This window comes from Mirounga angustirostris, unplaced genomic scaffold (genome assembly GCF_029215605.1).
Source record: "Mirounga angustirostris isolate CCGP_5_RB_7025 unplaced genomic scaffold, mMirAng1.0.hap1 SCAF_14, whole genome shotgun sequence".
NCBI lineage: Eukaryota > Metazoa > Chordata > Mammalia > Carnivora > Phocidae > Mirounga > Mirounga angustirostris.
In genome coordinates, this window is record NW_026991722.1 from 16097108 (window position 1) to 16117599 (window position 20492).

Genomic DNA, 20492 nt, shown 5'->3' on the forward strand with positions numbered 1-20492 from the left:
ATTCGGGAAACCTCAGTTCTAAACCCACATCAACCAACTTGCGAGATGACTTTCAGATACCAAATGTCAGTTTTGCCTCATTCTGTTCATGTTAATACTATCCTTCAAGAATTCTGGGGTTCTCAGGCAAGAGCAATGCAAAGGGCTTGGTGGGTCTGAAGACTGTGCCAGGCACTGTTTCCCATTTATTACTGGCAGGTGGCATGCCCACTCTTTCACAGGCCTTACCTTCATTTAATCATCATGGTAGCCCTGGGCCGTAGGAATTATTCTTCCATTGTTATGGTTAGGAATTAGGGCTTATCGAGGTCAGATAACTTGCCCAGGATTCCGGAGCTCGTCAGTGACAGCTGAGCTGTATAGCCAGGACAATAGCACTTGGCAGACCACACTCCTAACCAATCCACTTAACCTCCTCCAAGCAGAGACCTTCCCTAGCCTCATAATTCAACTCAGTATTACACAGCTGCAATGTGAGTCAACCTCACCCCGCAAGTGTACCTGTTGAACATGCTATCAGTGGGAAGCCGCTGATAAGACAGCTAGCCTAGGAAGTGGGAATGAGTGAGGTGGTCATGTTATACTGCGTACACATAGGTGGATTTAGAGACTGCCGTTGTGGCATAGATCCAGGTGCTTTTTCCAGGCATTCAAAACCTGAGCTATAGGTCGACCCTGTCGCTTATGGTAACTTAGAGATGGAGACCTGCTTCACCCACTTGAACCTGCTGGCTTGAGAAGTGTTCCCAACGTGGGTCCTCCAATCCATAGGCCTCCCGTGACGTGCAGGGATGGGGTGTGGCAGGTGAATAGCCAGAGATCTCAGTTGTCAAGTTGCCCCCAGGCCCCCCTCCCCTCCCCAAAGAGCAGAAACACAGGTCACCATGTAGATCACCAAGTAGGGGACTGATGCCCTTGGAGAAATCAGTGCGCTGCGTGAGGAAGTTTCATGTGAGCATGGGGCTCTCCTGATGCCCAGCACGTCTATCCGTTCGCTCCTTCTGTCATAGACTGCCACCAGCTGGGTGGCTTAAAGGATAGAAATGTATCCTGTCTATTCTGGAGGCCACAGGTCTGAGATCAAGGTGTCAGCAGGGTTGGTTCCTTCTGAGGGCCATGCAAGAGAATCTGTCCCATCCACCCCGCCCCCTGCTTCTGGGGGCTTTGCCAGCAATCTTTGGCATTCCTTGGCTCCTACCCTATTACCTGACCTCTGCCTTCATCTTCATGTGGTGGTCTCCCTGGGTGCGCATCTATATCCTGATGTCTCCTTTTTATAAGAACACCGGTCATGTTGATTATGGTCTCCGCCCTGTGACAGTAGAACTTCATCTTATTACGTCAATGACCCTATTTCTGAATAAGGTCACATTCTGAGGTACTAGGGATTAGGGCTTCAACATACGAATTTTGGCAGGAAAACAGTTCAACCTATGACGCTCTACTTCACACGTAGTGTGTGTCCACTACGTGAGCGACCAGAAATTCCAGTTCTTAGGTGGCTTACGCTCTGGTGTAGGTAGAGTAGCCTCTCCGTGGGGAAGCTTAGAACACCGCCATTTGAGAGGACACGTGGTAAATGCTGGCTGACCTCAGGACCGCGGTCTCTCCGTAGAGAGGACAGGCTTTGTGGAACATCTGACCTAGGTCTGGATAGTTGATGGGTTTCCATGAATGGAGACAGCACAGAGGGCTTCCCAGAAGAGGGGGGAATAAGATAAAGCACATGAGCCAAGGAGGACAAGAAATGGCTTAGAGGGACATTCCTTGGCTGTCCCCAGTTGCATTCCAGACAGCCCTGGTGAACATTGGCCCTTGGATGGGGGTATAAATCATGTCAGGTTGGTAGATCCCACCTCCTAAGAAGCACTGACGAAAGGGCCGTGGTTCCCCTGTTCACACATGAAAGAGGAAGATCCCGGGGTGCCTGAATGGGAACAGCTGAAGACAGAGCACTGCGGGCCTGGGCGGGGGTGGGGGGCGGGAGGTGCTGCCTCCATCTCTGCCCTGACCCGGGAGTGCAGTCAGTGACCTGAGAACCGTAAAATCGCCGGCCTCCCTCACACGTCCCGCTGTCCGCGGGTCCTCCGGGGACTGCCAGTTGCGAGGCTGTCTTTCTGGGGTCCGGACGGCCTCCAGCCTCCCCAACCCACCCGAGCCCGTCCCCTCGCGCAGGGCATGGCGAGAAGTCGGAGAACGCGGTGGAGGCCGGAACCTGCTGTGCCACGTGCAAGGAGCTCCACCAGATGAAGCAGACAGTGCTGCAGCTGAAGCAAAAGGTACGTGCCTGCTCGGCTAGAGACAGTCCCGCAGTAAGAGGGCTCAGCAGAGGGGAAAAGGCAGAATGTGGAGAAACGAGAAAAATGAGTTGTCACGCACGACCTCTGTGAGCGTTCATGGAGGTGGGTACCAGCTGGGTTGGCACCCGGGCTTGGCTTCGCCCGCCCACCCTCAGAGCTGCTGTTGGAAGGGCAATGAGACGATGAAGGCAAGAAAGGGATTGATTAGGTAACTGTTAAAGCAGGCCATGAGGTGAGGGGCGTGTGGCGAAACTGTCCGGAGGATGAGCTAGGACTGTTGAAACTTTTGGTAAAACGTCCAGACACATGGTCCTGGGGCAGACGTACACAGTTCTATTTTAGCTAATGTTTTGGTGATGTTTTTCGACCGAGAACGTCCTGTCTATAAACATCCATAAGCTGATGATGAATTTCTGTAGCAGCTTTATTTTTCCCATTGGAAAGCAGCCTCGTGTCAACAACAACGAGGGCTGACTCACTTTATAAAAGGCTCCCACGCAAGCCTCAGAGACTCTCAGATTTCTAGTAACATTGTTAGGCCGTGAGTAATGCCCCTGTGATAGATCTGGGGACCTGATTTCTTGAACAACTGTTCTGGATCCAGATCGATGGTATTTATCATGCCTCAGTTCAGTTATTTTGCCAGCAACTCAGAAATTGCTCTTACACTGATAAAACATATACTTACTGGTTTGTTTAATCGCTTCTGCCCAAGGCTCTTAGCACACCAAAGAGGCGTATATAATCTGTTTAACTTTGTTATTCTAAAGGGCAAAGGGTAAGCATAAGACAATATTGCTTTTCCATGTTCAACAAACATTCAAGCAACCCTTAATGAGAACCACAGCTACGAGCAGATCAATGGGCAGAGAAGAAGAATGGCTTTGCTGGTCTTTCATATGTTGTTGGCAAAGATCTATATATGTATCCTGTAATCACGATCCTAAGTAGTCTGTGATCCAATGATAGGGAGAACGGGCGGAACACTTTGTAAGCATAGCACATAAACATATCCCACACATACCCTCAGGTTAAACTTGGATTGATGTTAATATTTATTGAGCAAATCCAAAAAAGTGTCCATGGAAGAAATAAGTTCGCGTTTCATAGGCCAGAGGATTAGGGCTTGGGGGAGGCAGTTGCTCAATATCTCAAGGCCTAAAGCTGTTCTCTGCTTCCTCTCCTGGATAGTTAAAAATCCAGGGGGAGACGAACCATGAGAGACGATGGACTCTGACAAACAATCTGAGGGTTCTAGAGCGGAGGGGGGTGGGAGGATGGGTTAGCCTGGTGATGGGTATTAAGGAGGGCACGTACTGTATGGAGCCCTGGGTGTTATACGCAAACAATGAATCATGGAACACTACATCAAAAACTAATGGTGTAATGTATGGTGATTAACATAACAAAAAAAAATCCAGGAGCTATAGGGAAGCTTTTCCCAGCCTGGAGGATCCTTAGAATAGTGCCACTAAATCTCACATGTTCGGAAATGCAGTCGCTAAATCAGTATCTGGCTTTCCCTTGGCCTCCCTGGCTTTCACAGAATGTCTATTCTGTGCAAGAAATGTCTAAAGAGTTGAAAATTTTGTGTCCTCATACCCGTCACCTTTAAAGACTTTGCTGTAGAGCTCCATACAATCCAGTAGCAAGTACTTCTTAGTACTCTAGTAACTCGTGCGGTAACTCTCACGCACTTAGTACTCCAGTAACTCTCATGAGGTTAACTCTCACGTACTTAATACTCCAGAAACTGGTATTCGGTAACTCTCACACACTTAGTACTCCAGTAACTCATGTGGTAACTCATGTGGTTGGTGGGACTGGAATTGGTCCACCTCATACTGAATTCTGCAAACACGTGGTGGCAAATCTGACCTAATGCTAACATTTAACATTACGAGGAGCAACTCATTTTTCAAGGCACCTGTAAGCATGTGTTGCATTCTGTAGTTGATAAAGCAGTCTTACATCCAGGATCTCATTTAATTCCCACCATGACCCTGTAAGAAAGATGCAGGTATCCTCAGAGAAGTAAAGTCACTGCCTAAGAGGCAGGCTAGACTTCTGCCCCTGTGCTGGGGGCAGGATTGTCCATTGGATTTTAACATCATCTCACTGCAGTAGATGCCCTCTGTTCTTTCAGAAGGAACGTAGGACATCTGCCCAAATACACTTTGACTAAGAAGTAGGTATTGGGTGTCTTGGACCATGGCCAACCCCATGATAGAAAATAGTATGCAGACATGCTGAATTGCCCTGTGAGTGTAGTCCGCAAAACCCCAACTGTGGGGTACTCAACGGTTCCAGAACTCCCCTGGGTTCTTTGGTGGGTAAATTATAAGGAAAAAAAGGTGGAGCAGCGACCTGCGGATTGAAGGAAACTTAAAAGACCTGTCGTTTCTGTAAAATGAACAAGACTAAACCATAGTGTGTGGGCATGCATAGTTAGGTCATTTTTAAATTTTTTTTTCTTACAATTTTTAAAAGTTTTTACTTAAATTCCAGTTACAGTGTAATATTAGTTTCAGGTGCACAATACAGTGATTCAGCATTTCCACACATCACATTGTGCTCATCACAACAAGTGCACTCTTTAATCCCCATCACCTATTTAACCCATCCCCACCCACCTCCCTCTGGTGACCATCAGTTCGTTGTCTATAGTTAAAAGTGTGTTTCTTGGTTTGCCTCCCCTTTAAAATTATTTTTAAAACACAGGAAGTTATTAAAATCAGGATAGCGGTTACTTTTAGGGGGAAGGATGAGACTGTGATTGGGTCAGAGCACATGATAGGTGACTTCTGGTGAGTGGCTAAGTACCGTTTTTTGACTTAGGTTTTTGTAAAAAAAGGTACTTGCCTTATACTTATTTGCTAGGATATAGATTTGTGGGGTTTCCAGATTCTGTGCTTTTATTTTCCAATAAGAAGTTTTTAAAAATTGTATGCAGACCCCAGTGGCTCCAGCTCCATAATTTCTTTCTTTGGTTTGGGAAGGAGGAAAAAGTGATTTGGCTAAAAAGGGAGATTTGAGAATACCATCATGTAACTCGTAGGGAGGGTGCCGGGCCTGTCAGCACTGAGGGGAAAGTTGGAGGCAAGGAAGCCAGTTTCCTGCTGCATGGACAGTTTGGTTTGAGGTGGGCGCCGCTGCTGAGCATGAACGAGGACTCGGGAGGGGTTTGGGGAGCACCTGCTGTGCCTTACGGTGGGCTGGGAGAGGAGGGAATACAGGCCCTGTGGAATCAAGTCCTGCCTTCATAAACCGTCCTATCTGGGCAATCAAGCCAGTGGGGTGAGTCTGCCAACAGTTGCCCCGTGGAAGGGGACAGACAGCCTCCGAAGGTAGAGGTCCGTGGGGCTTCAGGGGCATGCGCACACTGGCGGCCCGCCGTCCGCGTTTGCACGTTCTAGCACGGCCTTTAGTGCCAGGCAAAGAAATGACTTCTCAGTCGTTTGTGACCTCCTCTGCCACCTTGATCTAATTGCTCTGCAAAAGGGGCCTTCTCAGGATGTTGGGAAGACTAATCCGTACTAAAGTGACTAGAGATGCTTTGCTGAGGATCACTGGTAATGTCGAGAGAGGCAGCTTGGTGTTAGGAGCACAGATTCCAGAACCATATAAGCTAAGCTTAAATTCTAGCACCACTACGTGCTGGATGTATGACCCTAGGGAAGTGACTTAATGTCTTTGCGCCTCCCTTCTATTAAAAGGGGATGACAGGTAGAGAAGCTTAAAAAAAAAAAGGATGACAAAACTCTTTTTGTTTTCATGATCAAATGAGTTAACATTTACAAAGGACTTAAAACAGTATTTGCTACTTAGAGCTTTGTGTTTACCAAGTAACATTTTTTTAAAGATTTATTTGAGGGACACCTGGGGGCCTCCGTCGGTTAAGCATCTGCCTTAAGCGTCTGCCTTCAGCTCAGGTCATGATCCCAGGGTCCTGGGATCGAGCCTCGCATTAGGCACCCTGCTCAGCGGGAAGCCTGCTTCTCCCTCTGCCTGCTGCTCCCCCTGGTTGTGCTTTCTCTCTCTCCATCTCTTTCTCTGACAGATAAATATTTACTTGAGTGAGTGAGCGTGGGGGGCAGGGGCAGAGGGAGAGGATCGCAAGCAGACACCCCACTGAGCTCAAGAGCCTGATGTGGGGCCCAATCTCACGACCCTGAGATCATGACCTGAGCCAAAACCAAGAGTCGGAGGCTTAACTGACTGAGCCACCCTAAATAATGTTAATTGTACGTCCTTACAAAGTGCTTTACAGCAGCGCCTACCTGATTCATACCAACAGCTCTATGAGATACTTTATGACAAAGGCTAATAATACGAGATAGTGATATTCATGATTCTATCAATTGGAATCCAGGGTAATGTAGACTCTCCCTATATTACTATGACCTTCGCAAATACCTGCATGCCACAAGCCCATCCTCTGCTGTGTTTGTGCAGCAAGTCAAGCCAGGGACCCTGGACACCTGCTGGGATGTAATTACCCAGCGGGAGGTCAGCCGGGAAACGGAGGTTGACATTTACAGGGTCACCTCATGACATTTACAAGGGAGCAAAGAGAGCTGGTCTCATCTTCCAGGCTTGATCCCTCAGATCCAAAGATGGGTGTAGGGCATCAGAACATGCCAAGGCTAGGGAGGAAGTCTGCCATGCTCCTTCTCTTGGCCTCTGTCGCCCTCTAGACCCAGGGTTTCCAAGCAGGGCCTCCTCCAAGAGGATGTAGGGACAGATGTAACATGTTCCAGAAAATCTCAGACATACCTGGTTCCTATGGGACTCCAGGATCCAGAGTAAGCCTTCTGGAGTGGATAGCCCTGACCCTCATAAATGTGCCTTTCTCCACCTGACTTTGCACCCCCAAATTAGCTTCTTGAAAGAAAGAGACTAGAACTGCCATTTTATCAAGTCACTTACTATGTTTCAGGTCCTGCGCTGGGCACCTAACCTACATTTCCCATTAAATCCCCACGGCCCTAAAGGTGGGTGGTGGTGGTCCCTTTTATTGGTGAGGAAAATGGAGGTTCATAGCGTTCAGTTCTCCCAGGTCTCACGGATTCACATAGCTTACCTGACCTCAAGGAATGCGAAGGTCATTTGTCTGGGCGGCCCCTCTGACTTCCCCTAGAGTGAGCGGCCTGCAGCCCAGGAGGGAAAGCGAAGAGGAAGCTCTGGTGCCCTTTATGCCCTAGTTTCAGAAGTTACACACGATCACTTCCACCATTTTCCAGTTATTGGAAGTGAGTCTCTAAGAACAGCCCACACTCAGAGGGCAAAAGTTAGCTTCCACCTTTTGAAGGTAGGAGTATCCACAACTTTGTGGACATATTTTTCCATCACGGTCACTGTTTGTCACCAGCTCCCGAACACCTGAGTGTGTAGGTGAACCGTAGGCCACATGCCTAGTCCTGGCTCCCAAGGCTGAGGGCCCATGTCTTAATCACCATTGTCACCTTAGAACCAAGCACAGGGCCGGGCACATAGTAGGTACTAAATAAAATAATGAACAAATTGAAAGCCTGAAACAGGTAGATTCTATCAGTTATGGGAATAATGAGTCTAATGATACCTAGACTATCTGGAGCCTGTCCAGGTTTGTCTACTAACCAGCCAAGTGATCTCATGCAAGTAATTTTCACTGGAAGGTGTCTGGATTTGGAAGGGTATCTCTGCCGCCCCTTTGAGCTCTAACTGGCTTGGATAGAGGAGAATGACCGTGAAAAGGATTGGCAGCCCCTGCAAACACAGAAATGTGAACCATCTTCCTGGCCGTGGAGCCGTCACCTCCTGACCGGGGGATCCTCTTCTCTTTCCAGATTGCCCTGCTCCCCAACAGTGCTGCCGACCTGGGCAAGTACATCACGGGCAACAAGATGCTGGCCTCAAACGCCTACCTTCCGGGACCTCCTGGGCTGCCTGGGGGCCAGGGCCCTCCGGGTGAGTGGGGAGGAGAGCAAAGGAGGGGGACAGAGCCACCAGCCACTGCCTGCCGGGAGCTCCCACGAGTGCGGGCTGGACCAGGTCCAGACTGCATGGGTGAGGGCAGCTGCAGGATTCCGGGGAGCTCCCACACCCGTGTCATGAGAGGCTTGGGGGAATTGGGTCCTCGAGCCTGAGAAACCCTCATAACTGGGAGAAATCTGGAAGAAGAAGGTCATTGTCCTGGGCTTGGGTAAGATTCTTAGAGATCATTTTCAGTTACGGAGGAACAAAATGAAGACTTATTTTTAATGTTAACATACAGAAATAGAATTGGGTGAGGAACACATGGGGGCACATCAGCCAGCCGTAACCCCTTGTGGCTAGCCTCATTTCTAATGTTCCTCAGTCTTACTTCCTCCTTCCCCTATTGTTTGTGAACACACTCACATTGGTATTTCTTTATATGTATAGATCTATATATTTTTCTTCGAAGTCAACTTCGCTGAGATACAATTATATACGGTAAAATGTACCCCTTTAATCCAGTTCAAGTTCTGAGGAATGTATACGTCCTACATCAAGCTCGCTCTTACCACTACCCTGTATCAAGATATAGAATATTTCCATCACCCCAAAAAGTTCCCTTGTGCCCCTTTGCAGTCTACTCCCCTGTCCCCAACTGTAGGCAACCACCAACCTGCTTTCTGTCACTACTTTTGTCTGTTCTAGAACTTCAGAGCAATGGAATCTCATCATGGGTGTGGTTTTTGTCTGACTTCCTGCATTCAGCATACTGCTTTAGAGATCCACCCTCATCGCTTGACAAAAATACCAAATGTGCTATTGTTCCATCAAGAAATATATAATGAGAACTTTATTTTTCTTTTTAGCAAATGTTTGCGGGTTTTTTTTTTTAAGATTTTATTTTTATGAGAGAGAGAACGAGAGCACAAGCAGGGGTGTAGCAGGCAGAGAGAGAGGGAGAAGCAGACTCCCCATGAAGCAGGGAGCCCGATGTGGGGCTTGATCCCAGGACACTGGGATCATGACCTGATTTGAAAGCAGACACTTAACCAACTGAGCCATCCAGGTGCCCTACAATGAGAACTTTAAAAAATAGTTACATGATGTTTTATATTTTATTATAAGTCCCTCCATAGATAAGATAGATCAACAGAATCCACACCAGTAAAGGAAATGATATTAGTGTTAGCAGATGATTCTAGAACATGGAGTGTCTTCTCCCTGATTATCATTGCTTAGTAGTGTGCTAGGTGTTATGAATGATGACCTGGCCTTCTAATGACAAAGACAAGACACAAAGAGCAAAGGCAAATGGAAGAAAATGGTATCTGCCTGCCCCTAAGTAAGTGAACAGGTGCTTCCTGCTGTGGGAACTTCCAGGAGAGACCACGGAGGCCTGCAGTGATCCCAGGACTTGGGTTTGAACTGGACATGGAAGAGTGGGAGGGTTTATTCGAGAATATGGGCAGATTTGAGGTTGGAAGTTCAACAAAAACAAAGGCTCCAAATTCCTTCCAGACTATTTATTTGTTTTCTTTTTCACTTATATCTTGATCTCCTGGTTTCTACCAAACATATCAAACTGGGTCTCAGCCTATATAGGGAACAAGAACTGGTCCAGGACCTTGGTTGACCTTGTTCACTCCGTTGGCCTGAGGTACTCTAGCCCATGGTGAAATTTTCTCCAGATCCTCCCACAGGCAGCCTCTTGCTGCTTCTAAGTAGATGTGGGTCTCCTTGCAAATTGATTCCCAGCACAGAGTTCCCCACCCTTCTCTAAGAGTATGTTCTTGCTCTGCTTCCCTGGAAGAAGTTCATCTCTAGGCCAGTCTACAAATCACTCCAACAAGGACAAATAAAGTAGAAACAAGAGTACCATTGGCTGGCTGGCTTCTTAATGAATGACTTGCTAGCTTTCCTTTCCAGTTCTGCCGTCTGGTTTCTAACAGAGTTTGAGCTGTCCAGGGTCCTTGATGGAGCAGAGAGTAACAGAGGACTAACTTTAGCAATGGACTGTGCCCTTACTTTGTCCTCCGATCCTTCCTTTCTCTCTCCTTATTTCCAGCATCGGTTTGTGATATCCTCCATTGAGATGTATTGGGACAGCTTGGAGAGATAAAAAGGTTTCTCTTATCCATAACTAAAAGTCCAGTCCCAGGGCTTACGATGAATCACAGACTAGAGTGTCAGCATGGGAAACTACACTGGGTTCGTGGTGAGGGGGTGGTTGCTGCTCCCCCGACCCCCCTCTCATGTGTAAGATGTTGCCATTCGCACATCAAAGCCCCACATTCTAAGGACACTTGACATACAGTGATCTCTGAAGTTCATTGATTGTGTAAATGAAGGCAAAATTAGGAAAGCCACTATCAAGAAAAGAACAGGTGTTGTGGGGATGTGGAGAAAAGGGGTCCCTTGCACCATGTTGGCAGGAATGCAAACTGGTGCGGCCACTGTGGAAGACAGGATGGAGGTTCCTCAAAAACTTAAAGGTGGAACTAATATGATCCAGCCATCCCACATGTGGGTACAATATCCAAAAGAATCAAAAGTAAGATCTTGAAGAGATGTTTGCATACCTGTACACATGACAATGGTATGCACAATAGCCAAGCTACCTGTGTCCATCCGTGGATAAATGGACAAACAAAAGGTGTATATAGCCGTGGAATATTATTCTGTTGTGTATGTATGTGTATGGATATAGTTATATACATCTATATTTGATACATTAGCTAATGTATATCTACTATATACACACACATTATATAGTATTATGGTACACAATGAAGTAAGCTATTCTCTTACAGAGAAGGGGTGTCGAGATGTTTTTTGAGAACTGTGGTCTACCATGATTATATAAGGATGGAGAATTCTGCTCATGTTAAGTTTAAAATGCCTATGGGGGGGGGGCGCCTGGGTGTCTCAGTCGTTAAGCAACTACCTTTGGCTCAGGTCATGGTCCCAGGGTCCTGGGATTGAGTCCCACATTGGGCTCTCTGCCCCGCAGGAAGGCTGCTTCTCCCTCTCCCACTCCCCCTTGCTTGTGTTCCCTCTCTCACTGTGTCTCTCTGTCAAATAAATAAATAAAATCTTTTAAAAAAATAAAAAATAAAATGCCTATGGGGCATCTTAGTAGAGCTATCAGAAGGCAAATGGCAGATTGCAAAGACAAATGGCTGCAAAGGGCTCCCAGACTCTCTGGTCATCCAGAGCCCTTGTCCTCCTTGTGGGATGTGGAGCTAATGAGCTGTTCTTTGATTACAGGCTCACCAGGACCAAAGGGGAGCCCAGGCTTCCCCGGTATGCCGGGCCCTCCTGGGCAGCCCGGCCCGCGGGGCTCAATGGGACCCATGGGACCATCTCCTGATCTGTCCCACATTAAGCAAGGCCGGAGGGGCCCTGTGGTCAGTATTTTATCGGAGATCCATTTACTATTGTTGGGGGCAGCGTGTGTTCTTGTCCCATGCATTTTCCTTCTGTTGAACTAGATCCCTTTGTCTTGTAGGGTCCGCCAGGTGCACCAGGAAGAGATGGCTCTAAGGTCAGTCTTATGAGTGGTCCTTATAGCCCAAGTTTTCCCAGTTGCAACCTATTGGGCAGGCATCAAGTAAAGCCCAAGCACTGCATCCTCTCCCCACTCTGTACATAACAAAATTGAGACACTCTTTTCCCCCAAGCTGGAAAGAAAATCTAAGATGTAAACAACCATAATAACAACAACAACAAAAAAAAACCCCACCAAAACCACCCCTAAGAATGAGCACCAGTGTGCATTTTAAACAGGCCCCTCTGCAGCAGGGGGTTTTTCTCTTGGGCCAGTGTTCTTCGGCAGGGCTGTGTGGTGTGTCCCCACTCCTTTGACATGTTTACTTCAAGAACAGGAAAAGCTCCAGTCTCTGCGAGTGGGTGCTTTCACTTCCAGAGTTCCCCGCTGCTGCCCCCACAAATAAGTCAGAATGCATTACTTTAGAAAGTTACTTCACAGTTTGCCTGGAAATACAAGCAATGCTCTTGTCTGATCCGGTTTGAAAATACACGGCCCTGGGGAAAATCGGAATGAGAGACACTTGACCCCAGCAGTTCTATTCAAACAAATGGTCCCTTAAGTCCAGCTGCAGGCTTCCATTTGTTTCTGATAGAAAATACTTGTTTGTGTAGGTCAATGGTGATGGTGGGGGTCTACATAGAGCCCAGGGGTGGCTTCCCATGTGGTCCCCCAAGCTAATCTGACCTTTCTGCTTGCAGGGGGAGAGAGGAGCTCCTGGACCCAGAGGGTCACCAGTGAGTAGCACTATCTGCCCCGCTCCCTCGGGGGGAATGTCCTCCGGAGTGTAGCTCTGATGAGCCTGTAAGATGGTCTTACCAGCAACAGCCAGCCCCTTCTAGCCATGACTCAGCTACCCAAGGGGAACTCAGTGGTTTAGAGGAGAATATGGAGGACTTTAAGAGCTAATTGGGATTGATTTTTTTTTCTTTTGTCATGGCAAGTCTTTATGTGGGAGGTCTTAAGATTAAAAAAAGCCAGTATGCCATGAGTCTATTTCCAGGTATGTCCTAAAACATCCAACAGGGCTGTCATAACTCTGAACACTTAAGAGTTTAGCCAGCACTGCAACTCTAGCAGGTCCAATGAGCAGGCCTATCCCCAAAACCCCGCAGACACACGCATGGCTACTTAGGACCGCCGAGAATACATTGGCTTGGATATATGTTAGTGTCTGGGAGACTAAAAAATGAAAATTAGTAGTATCCAAAGCACAGAAGAGTCAAGCAAGTCCATTGCTTTGGAAAAGATCGGTGTCATTTCTGAAGACCGACAGACAGCCTCGGCTTGGATGCAGGAGGTCTGGGTTCTCATCTCAACCCTTCCACCGATTAGCTGTCTTGTCCTGGCCATCCTTAGCACCCCCGGATGTCTGTCCGTCTGCTCATTTGTGCAACGGCAAGCGGGATCTGAGCTGCCACTCTTCAAATGAGCATCAGTGACTATCAAAATACTCTCCACCACTAAGGGCTTTGCAGTTGGAGTTTTGGAAGCGGCAGCTACAGCATCAGAGGCTGGGCATGATAAGGATGTTACTGCAAAGCCGCGAACGAGCCCAAACCTTGCCAGTTCACACATTAATTTGACATGCCCCACACAGCGCCACAGAGAAGTTAAAGCTTAACAAATACTATGCAATGATAGAAAATGTTCAGTCCATAGAAGAATGAGGAAGGCCTTGGACTTTTCCCAGTCAATGGGGCACGGATGTCTTTACAACATTCTTTCAACTGCATTCAGGTCACAGTTATAGTCAATGATCCTTATAAATGTTTTAGTCATTTCCTTTTTTAAAAGATAATATTTAGAGCATTTTTGTTACTCTAAGCCCTTTATATATATAAACTCATTTGGATCCTCACTTATGAAACCCTATGATGTTGAGGCTATTATTATCTCCAGATAGAGAGATGGAAACCCAAAGAAATTGAGTAACCTGCCCAAGACCAGCTAGTAAGTGACAGAGCTGAGATTCAAACCCAACAGAATCCCAACCTCTTGACCACTACTCTACACTACCCCGTTTTCTTTGGAAAGTAACATAGGAGGGTTCTTCTCAGATTCTTTCATTCTACCAGATTTGACGTAGCTGAGAATTGGGAGGGAGGAGAGAGAATGTGTCACCACAGCTCATACGGGAGATGAATTAGGAGGCAATCTTAAGAACGCTCCCCCACCCCCACCCCTCCAGCCGCCAGCTACTATAGTAGTTGTTTACTCCATTTGGGACACAGAGTTATCAACTAAGTAGTTGCCATCAAGCAGGGGGAATAGCAAATCATGGAGCCTATAGAAGCCATGGCTTTGCACAGGATTGAGTCTGTGGTCTTCTGGCTTTGATTCCTCTCCTGTGCGCAGGGACCCCCTGGGTCTTTCGACTTCCTGCTCCTTGTGCTGGCTGACATCCGCAATGACATCGCCGAGCTGCAGGAGAAGGTGTTTGGGCACCGGACACACTCTTCAGCAGAGGAGTTCCCTTTACCTCAGGAATTTTCCAGCTATCCGGAAACCATGGATTTTGGCTCTGGAGATGAGTACCCAAAAAGAACCGAGATGAGGGACTTGGGACCCACAAGAGACTTTTACCCTTAGCACATCCCATCATCATCATGCCAAAGGAGGAGAAAAGAGTGTTTTCACCTGCAGTTAAATCATATACAGAGAAAGAAAAAAAAAAAAACAACCCAACCCACTGGAGACCTAGAAAAGATACATCTTTAATTTCTTTCACTCTTTTCCTGCCTTTTTCCCTCCTGCTCTTCTTCTAAATAATATTTTCAGAGTCCCCTGCCAGAGACATGAGGGAGTAAGTCACTCATTTACCTGCTTCCCTCCAAGAGCCAGCTGGGGGCGGGGGGGGGGGGGGTGGTACATATTGGAACTTTCCTTTTACTTCCTTCTTGTTCACGAGTTTCTGGATTTCTGAGTTAGGTACTCTCATGGTGTCTTAAAGTTTAGCAGAATATCCAAAAGGGAAAGGTGGCAAGGTGAACTCTGAGAAGACATGAGGTTACTTATTAAAAAAAAAAAAAAATAGTTATGTGTCCAAAATAGACTATTACTCAGTATTAAAATTAGCCTTCTTTAATTAAAAGGGGGAAGACAACAATGTATGTTTACCTTGGTGGATAATTCTTTTTCCTTGTCAATCTAATATATTTTAAATATTCTATCTTCTTATCCAACCTTGTTTCCCAATTTTGATTAAAGGAAGGAGGGAAATAAGGAGCAGAGATTAGGGAAGATGGAGGAAAATTATAGTTCCTCTATATTTCCTGTCCTATGAGTTGCCACATTCTAAATTCCAGTATGACTATTAAGGGTTTGTGCCATGCATATCTGTAAGTTTCCTCTTCAGAGAAGATTATTACTCTAGCTGTAGGAGTAAATCCTCTTCTCAAAACAAAGTAAATGAATGAAGTGCCCAGATTCTCATTAGAATAATGGGCTCCTGGTTTGCCAAGACATTTTAAAGCTATTTGATCAAATGAATGGGCTTGCTCAGTAAATCACGGATTGTTAAATAAGGGTGGCCGACCCTTAGGGACCCCCGCTGAGTGGCCTGACTCTGGGTGCCCGGGAGAGGCCGTTACACTGTGATCCTAGTTAGATCAGTGTGCACTGATCTAGCTGGAGGCTGGAAGGAGGTGGCTCGCTTGGGTCACTGGGGAGGGAGGAGGGGAGCCTCAGGCAGGGTCCCCACAGAATCGGCAGAGGCAAGTCAATTTGCACTCCTTGGGAATTGGAAGTCCTTGTCTGGGGCCAGCGAAGCTTGCCAATCCAGAAAGTAACACACTTTTGGACATCCTCTTGCATGCAGAGCGAAGAAATAACAGTTTTTCTTGTTTGGCAGACATTTCCTTCCCACTATTCCCATTTTTCCTTAATTTTCCATCATTTAGTCCAAGTTCTAGTTCTCACAGGCCTTCTCCTTGATCCGCCTTCCTCAGCAGATGTGGGAAGCAGCTGGGAAAGGGGTGTATTCTCAAACCTGCCAGTGAGTCTGTGGTCGTCCATACACCTCTGGGTCCCAGAGGGAGGCGTATTCCAGAAAAGACTTCCTCTGGTTCCTTAGAAATAGGAGCAAGAGAAACCCTGAAGAGACCAGCAGGAGCATCATCTGCTCCTTTGGAATATCATCGGGGAACCTCTTGGTTTTGATGGGGAGCACATCGTTTTCCTCAAGTCCCCATTTGATCTGCCACCCAGAAAGGCAGCCACCTGTTCGGGGGCCCTTTCTCCCCCTATACTGAGGGTCACAGATGATGCTGGTCACACACTTGCTCATGGTGGGGTTCCTCTTCCCTGCCCTGCGATTTCTCCCCACATTTCTGGGAGGTGTGTGTTCTTGCCTCTCTTTTTCCTTGTTGCCCTTCATTGAACTCTCCTCCTAGGAAAGCTTGTTGACGAGAGCACTGTTGGTGTGCGGACACCCGCCTCCTTGCCACCTTCTCTCTCCAGAACGCTAGGAAGGGCTCCCGTTTGTGGGTCTCCCGCGACAATGACCTGCCCTGCCTTGTTGCCATCAGGGTACAAGTACTGACTCCAGTCAGTCAGCCACTGCCTGGGCTTTTCGTTTCTTCCTCTTGCACAGTTCCCGGTACCAGCCCGCCAAAAGGTCACAGCAACAAGCAAATGCATTCTCAGTGCTCCTTTTCTAGCATTTTCCCTCTCCCTTCAGTCTCTCCAGAGTCTGATCTCCACAGCCGGAGGCCTCGCCAACCTCGGGTTCACCGAGAGCTGAGCTAAGCAGCTGTTGATTCCCATCTGGAACGCATTTAATGCTGCCTGTTCGCAGAGCACAGTATTTAAAGGGTGTGGATGGATGGGTGCCAAAGCAAATTATTCACAGGTCTTATGAAAGATGATTAGGTCCATCTTTGATTTTTTTTTTTAATGAGGATTTGTGTTTAGAAATACAAACTTCTTTATTGTCAAATTCTAAAATGCAACCAAAACTGCATGTTTGACCAGAGGCTAGGATAATATATATTAAAAAAGGAACTGAAGGAAGCAATATCTGGCATTCATGAGCCTACTCTACATCCTCTTCTCCAGCAAATCACACAAGAACCTGTAGAACTTCAATCTGCTAGATGAGGGCAGTTTATAGTTGTTCATCCTCAGATTTTCAAAACTTGGACTGCTATTCAGGACCAAATAGGTACTCTGTATGCCCAAATTATACTGTTCAAAGATAAGACACAATACTGTTACTCCTAATGTATCTTTAGGTTATGGATAGAACGTCAAAGCTCATTGGCTAAACAGGGCTTCTCAAAACCTAATGGGGGATAACATTTGCTACAGCTTTGCTAAGCCACTCCGTGTTTTATGGGGGAGAAGAGATCTTTGTAGAAATGTTGACTTTTCATTTTTTGCATTGCGTCCTGATAACTAGAATTTAGAATAGGAACCTAATCATTGCTTTTGTTTTTGGAAAGCTGTGGGAATAAAAATAGGCTGTTGAAAATAGTGCAAGGAGAGCATACATTTTAGTTGAGGAAAATCCTCCTCCCTCCCCAGTTCCAGAAGGAGAAATTATAAGCTTTATTATGCCGAGGTGGGGGGGGGGTGGTACAAAGGCAAAGCTGCCTTCTCTGTCCTGGGTTTATGCCGCCATCCGCCACTGAGTGAACTGACCAACTGAAGTCATCTCTGCTGTATAAACTCAGGCAGGGGTCCATATGCACACTGGCACACCAAATACCAGGTGAAGGGCACCCCAGTCCTGGTCCTGCTCCCTCTCCAGGATTCACAACTACTCTTTGCCTTGTGATGGCTTTTCCCAGGCAGGCAGGGGCAGATTGTCGCTGTGACTAGGCGCCAGGCACCTCCTTGCACCGAGGGCAAGTCCCTCATCACATTTTGGGTATCACTGCCCCTCCCACTCCCCAAGGCCGGCCTGTCACACACAGACAGGAGCCTCATTGTGCAACCTTGACATCTCTCAGATAACCTTCCTGAAAGGGAAATTTATTTGTAGGAATCCAGGCCAAACAGCTAATAGAATAGAGCCATCTCAAGTTGTTGTTAATGAATTCAGGGAAATAGATGAAGTTTTTCCTGGCATGGTCAGCATGTGTATTTCCCAACAAATCAAAAAATAATTTTCCATATGAAGGGAAAAAAAAACCCTCATGACTGTAATTGTTAAAGCATAAAATCTTGGACTTCACAGGCTCCTTCAAAAAATATTACTGCTTTAGGGAAAGTCTAGAAGACAGACCCTTCTACACATCCCCCAGAGACCCTCAGCATTCTTTATGAGATCCTAAGAGCACGTGCCCTGGAGGATTGTGTGTGTGTCACGACTTTTTTTATTTCGCAGTGACTAGTCCTATACTTCAGTAGCTGGGTTCATTATTTATAACAGGTCCATATTACAGTTGAGCTAATATTCAAACAGTTATGGATGTGATACTATGAAGTACTTTTGATAAGATTATATATGCTTAATAAAGTTATTTTTCTTATGTGGTTGTGCTGTGTTTTGTCCTGATTCCTGATCTTGGGGAATGAGCTGTCTTCTTACAAGGTGAAGACAAGGAGATGGAGACATTTCTCCCAAGAGCTGGAACCTGCACTCTGGGGAGGCTCCCTCCTGGGGTCTGAGTGTGGACCCAACATTAGAGTCTGAGTCAAGGTCTAACGGCCCAGGTTCCACTGAATCTGCGTCTCAAAGGCCCGTGTCTCCAGCTGGGGAGGATCCTCGGGGACACCCCCCCGCCCCTGCCGGGGTGGGCTTTTCAAATCAGAACTCTCTGGGGATCATTGGAGAGGCCTTAGGAGCTCACAAAATGGAGGCCTGTGAGGGTCCCGCCCCCTAGTCCTATTGAAGTACGAGCGACTCCGTTTTCAGTTGGTTCTGGATTAGAATTCCACATAAGGTTGCCTTTGGAGGAGAAACTACCTAAAAGAGAGGGTGGGGAGGAAGCCCCTTGAGTTGGTAGCTGAGGTCCCCTATGTGAGGACAAGAAAAAGGGAATTGTCATCAGGTAGGCTTTAGGGGAGGAGGAGTTCCGTACTAAAAAGGGAGGATGCCTCTATGAGATTTGTAGCACTCATTAGCAGGGTGCCTTTAACATGCCGAAGCTGGCCTGTATTTATACGTCTCATTTTCCTTCTGCAAATATTTATCAAACGCTTGTAAGCTGCACGCTGTGCTGGGCTCTGCAGACACAACAGGCAGCGAGAAGCCCTAATCCCCATCCTCCTGGGAATCTCTGGCAACACAGACAAGGATCCTCCCAGGCAAGATCAATTAATCACGAAACTATGCAGTCACAAACTGTGATAAGCCCTGGGAAGAAGTGCTTGGAGAGCCAGGCCCAGCCCTTGCCAGCAGGAGCCGCCCGGCACTCCCTGCCCCCCCACCCCCCAGAGTGGCAGGCGGCACCCAGCAGCACCCAAGCCTCCAGCCCTCGCGGAGAAAAGCTTCACGAATCCTCTAGGGGAAGGAAGCCCAGGGAGATCTGGGAGGCTGCTTCATATGTGATCTCTCCAGCCTTCTTAATTTAAACAGCAGCTCGCGACCTGAGCTGACAGCCCATCCGTGCCGTTGGCTGGTCACCCCCTGCACTCGGGTCTTGATTCTGGCAGAACTGGAAGCTAGTTGCCTCCCGAGACCCGGACCCTCAAGTTGTGAAGAAGCTTGCTGTGCTTTTGAAATACTGCCTCCGCCCCAGCTCCGTGTGCAGATTTTCATCACCTGTTCACGCGCAGCTCCAGGGTCACAGGGTGGCCAGGTGGGCACCTGCACTCAGCAGCTGGGGGGCTGGGGTGGGCACAGGGAAAGGCACCTTTTTGTGAGGGGGTGTGGGGGCCGCCACAGTTGAACGGCAGGGTTCTGGGTTGCTGGTGGAGACGGGAGGCGGGGAGGTGGTCAGTTCCTCCGGATGCCGAAGCAGGGCAGCGCCCCTGGTGGGCTCTTCTCGCCCTCCTGGAGGCTGGCCTTCGAAGAGGTGTTGGCACGGTCAGTACCTCCTGGAGGCTGTGCCAGACGGGCCAGGCCGTGCGCACCATCCAATGGCCTCATCTCAATTATATCAGCAAAGACCCTAACTCCAAATAAGGTCATGTTCTCCAGTGCCAGGTACACATGAACTTTGGGGAGTGGGGAGGAATACCGCTCAACCGAGTACAAGAAGGAAGTTTTCAACCTAATCTTTGGCTTTTATCACCCTGCTTATTTCCTTTAATAGCATCTTTTCAAATCTGAAATTCTTGCCCACTTCGATAAAAATTTATTGAGGGCCAAGGATAGAGTAGTGACAAAAGTCCTTGTTCTCGTGGAGATGCCTTTTGGTCCAGGCAGACAAACGGATGATAGATGTTAGTCCAGGTTCTCCAGAGAAACCGAACCAATAGGATGAATATGTGTGTAGAGATGTTGATTGTGTGTGTGTGTGTCTGTGTGTGCGCACATGTATAAAACTATAAATGTGTATGTATTTACACAGAGTTACTTTAAGACTCGGCTTATGTGACTGGCAGGCTGGAGACTCCAGGAAGAGTTGGTGTTGCAATTCGAGCCCAAAGGCAGTCTGCTAGCTGAATTCCTTCTTTGGGGTAGGTCAGTGTTTTTCTGTTAAGGCCTTCAACTGATTGGATGAGGCCCGCCCACATTATGGAGAACAATCTGCTTTGTGCAGTCTACCCATTTACATGTTAATCTCATCTAAAAA

General features: G+C 47.4%; 1 protein-coding gene across 1 annotated transcript in view; it reads left to right on the forward strand.

Moving 5' to 3' along the window:
• The window catches only part of CCBE1 (collagen and calcium binding EGF domains 1), a 224196-nt gene extending 205915 nt beyond the window's left edge, over positions 1 to 18281 (forward strand). Inside the window, exons 6-11 of the mRNA XM_045886615.3 lie at positions 2176 to 2279; positions 8129 to 8249; positions 11526 to 11665; positions 11767 to 11802; positions 12507 to 12542; positions 14164 to 18281. Coding sequence (XP_045742571.1) covers positions 2176 to 2279; positions 8129 to 8249; positions 11526 to 11665; positions 11767 to 11802; positions 12507 to 12542; positions 14164 to 14397 — 671 coding nt within the window. The 3' untranslated portion in view covers positions 14398 to 18281. The remainder of the gene's footprint in view (positions 1 to 2175; positions 2280 to 8128; positions 8250 to 11525; positions 11666 to 11766; positions 11803 to 12506; positions 12543 to 14163) is intronic.
• The last annotated feature ends 2211 nt before the right edge of the window (positions 18282 to 20492 follow it).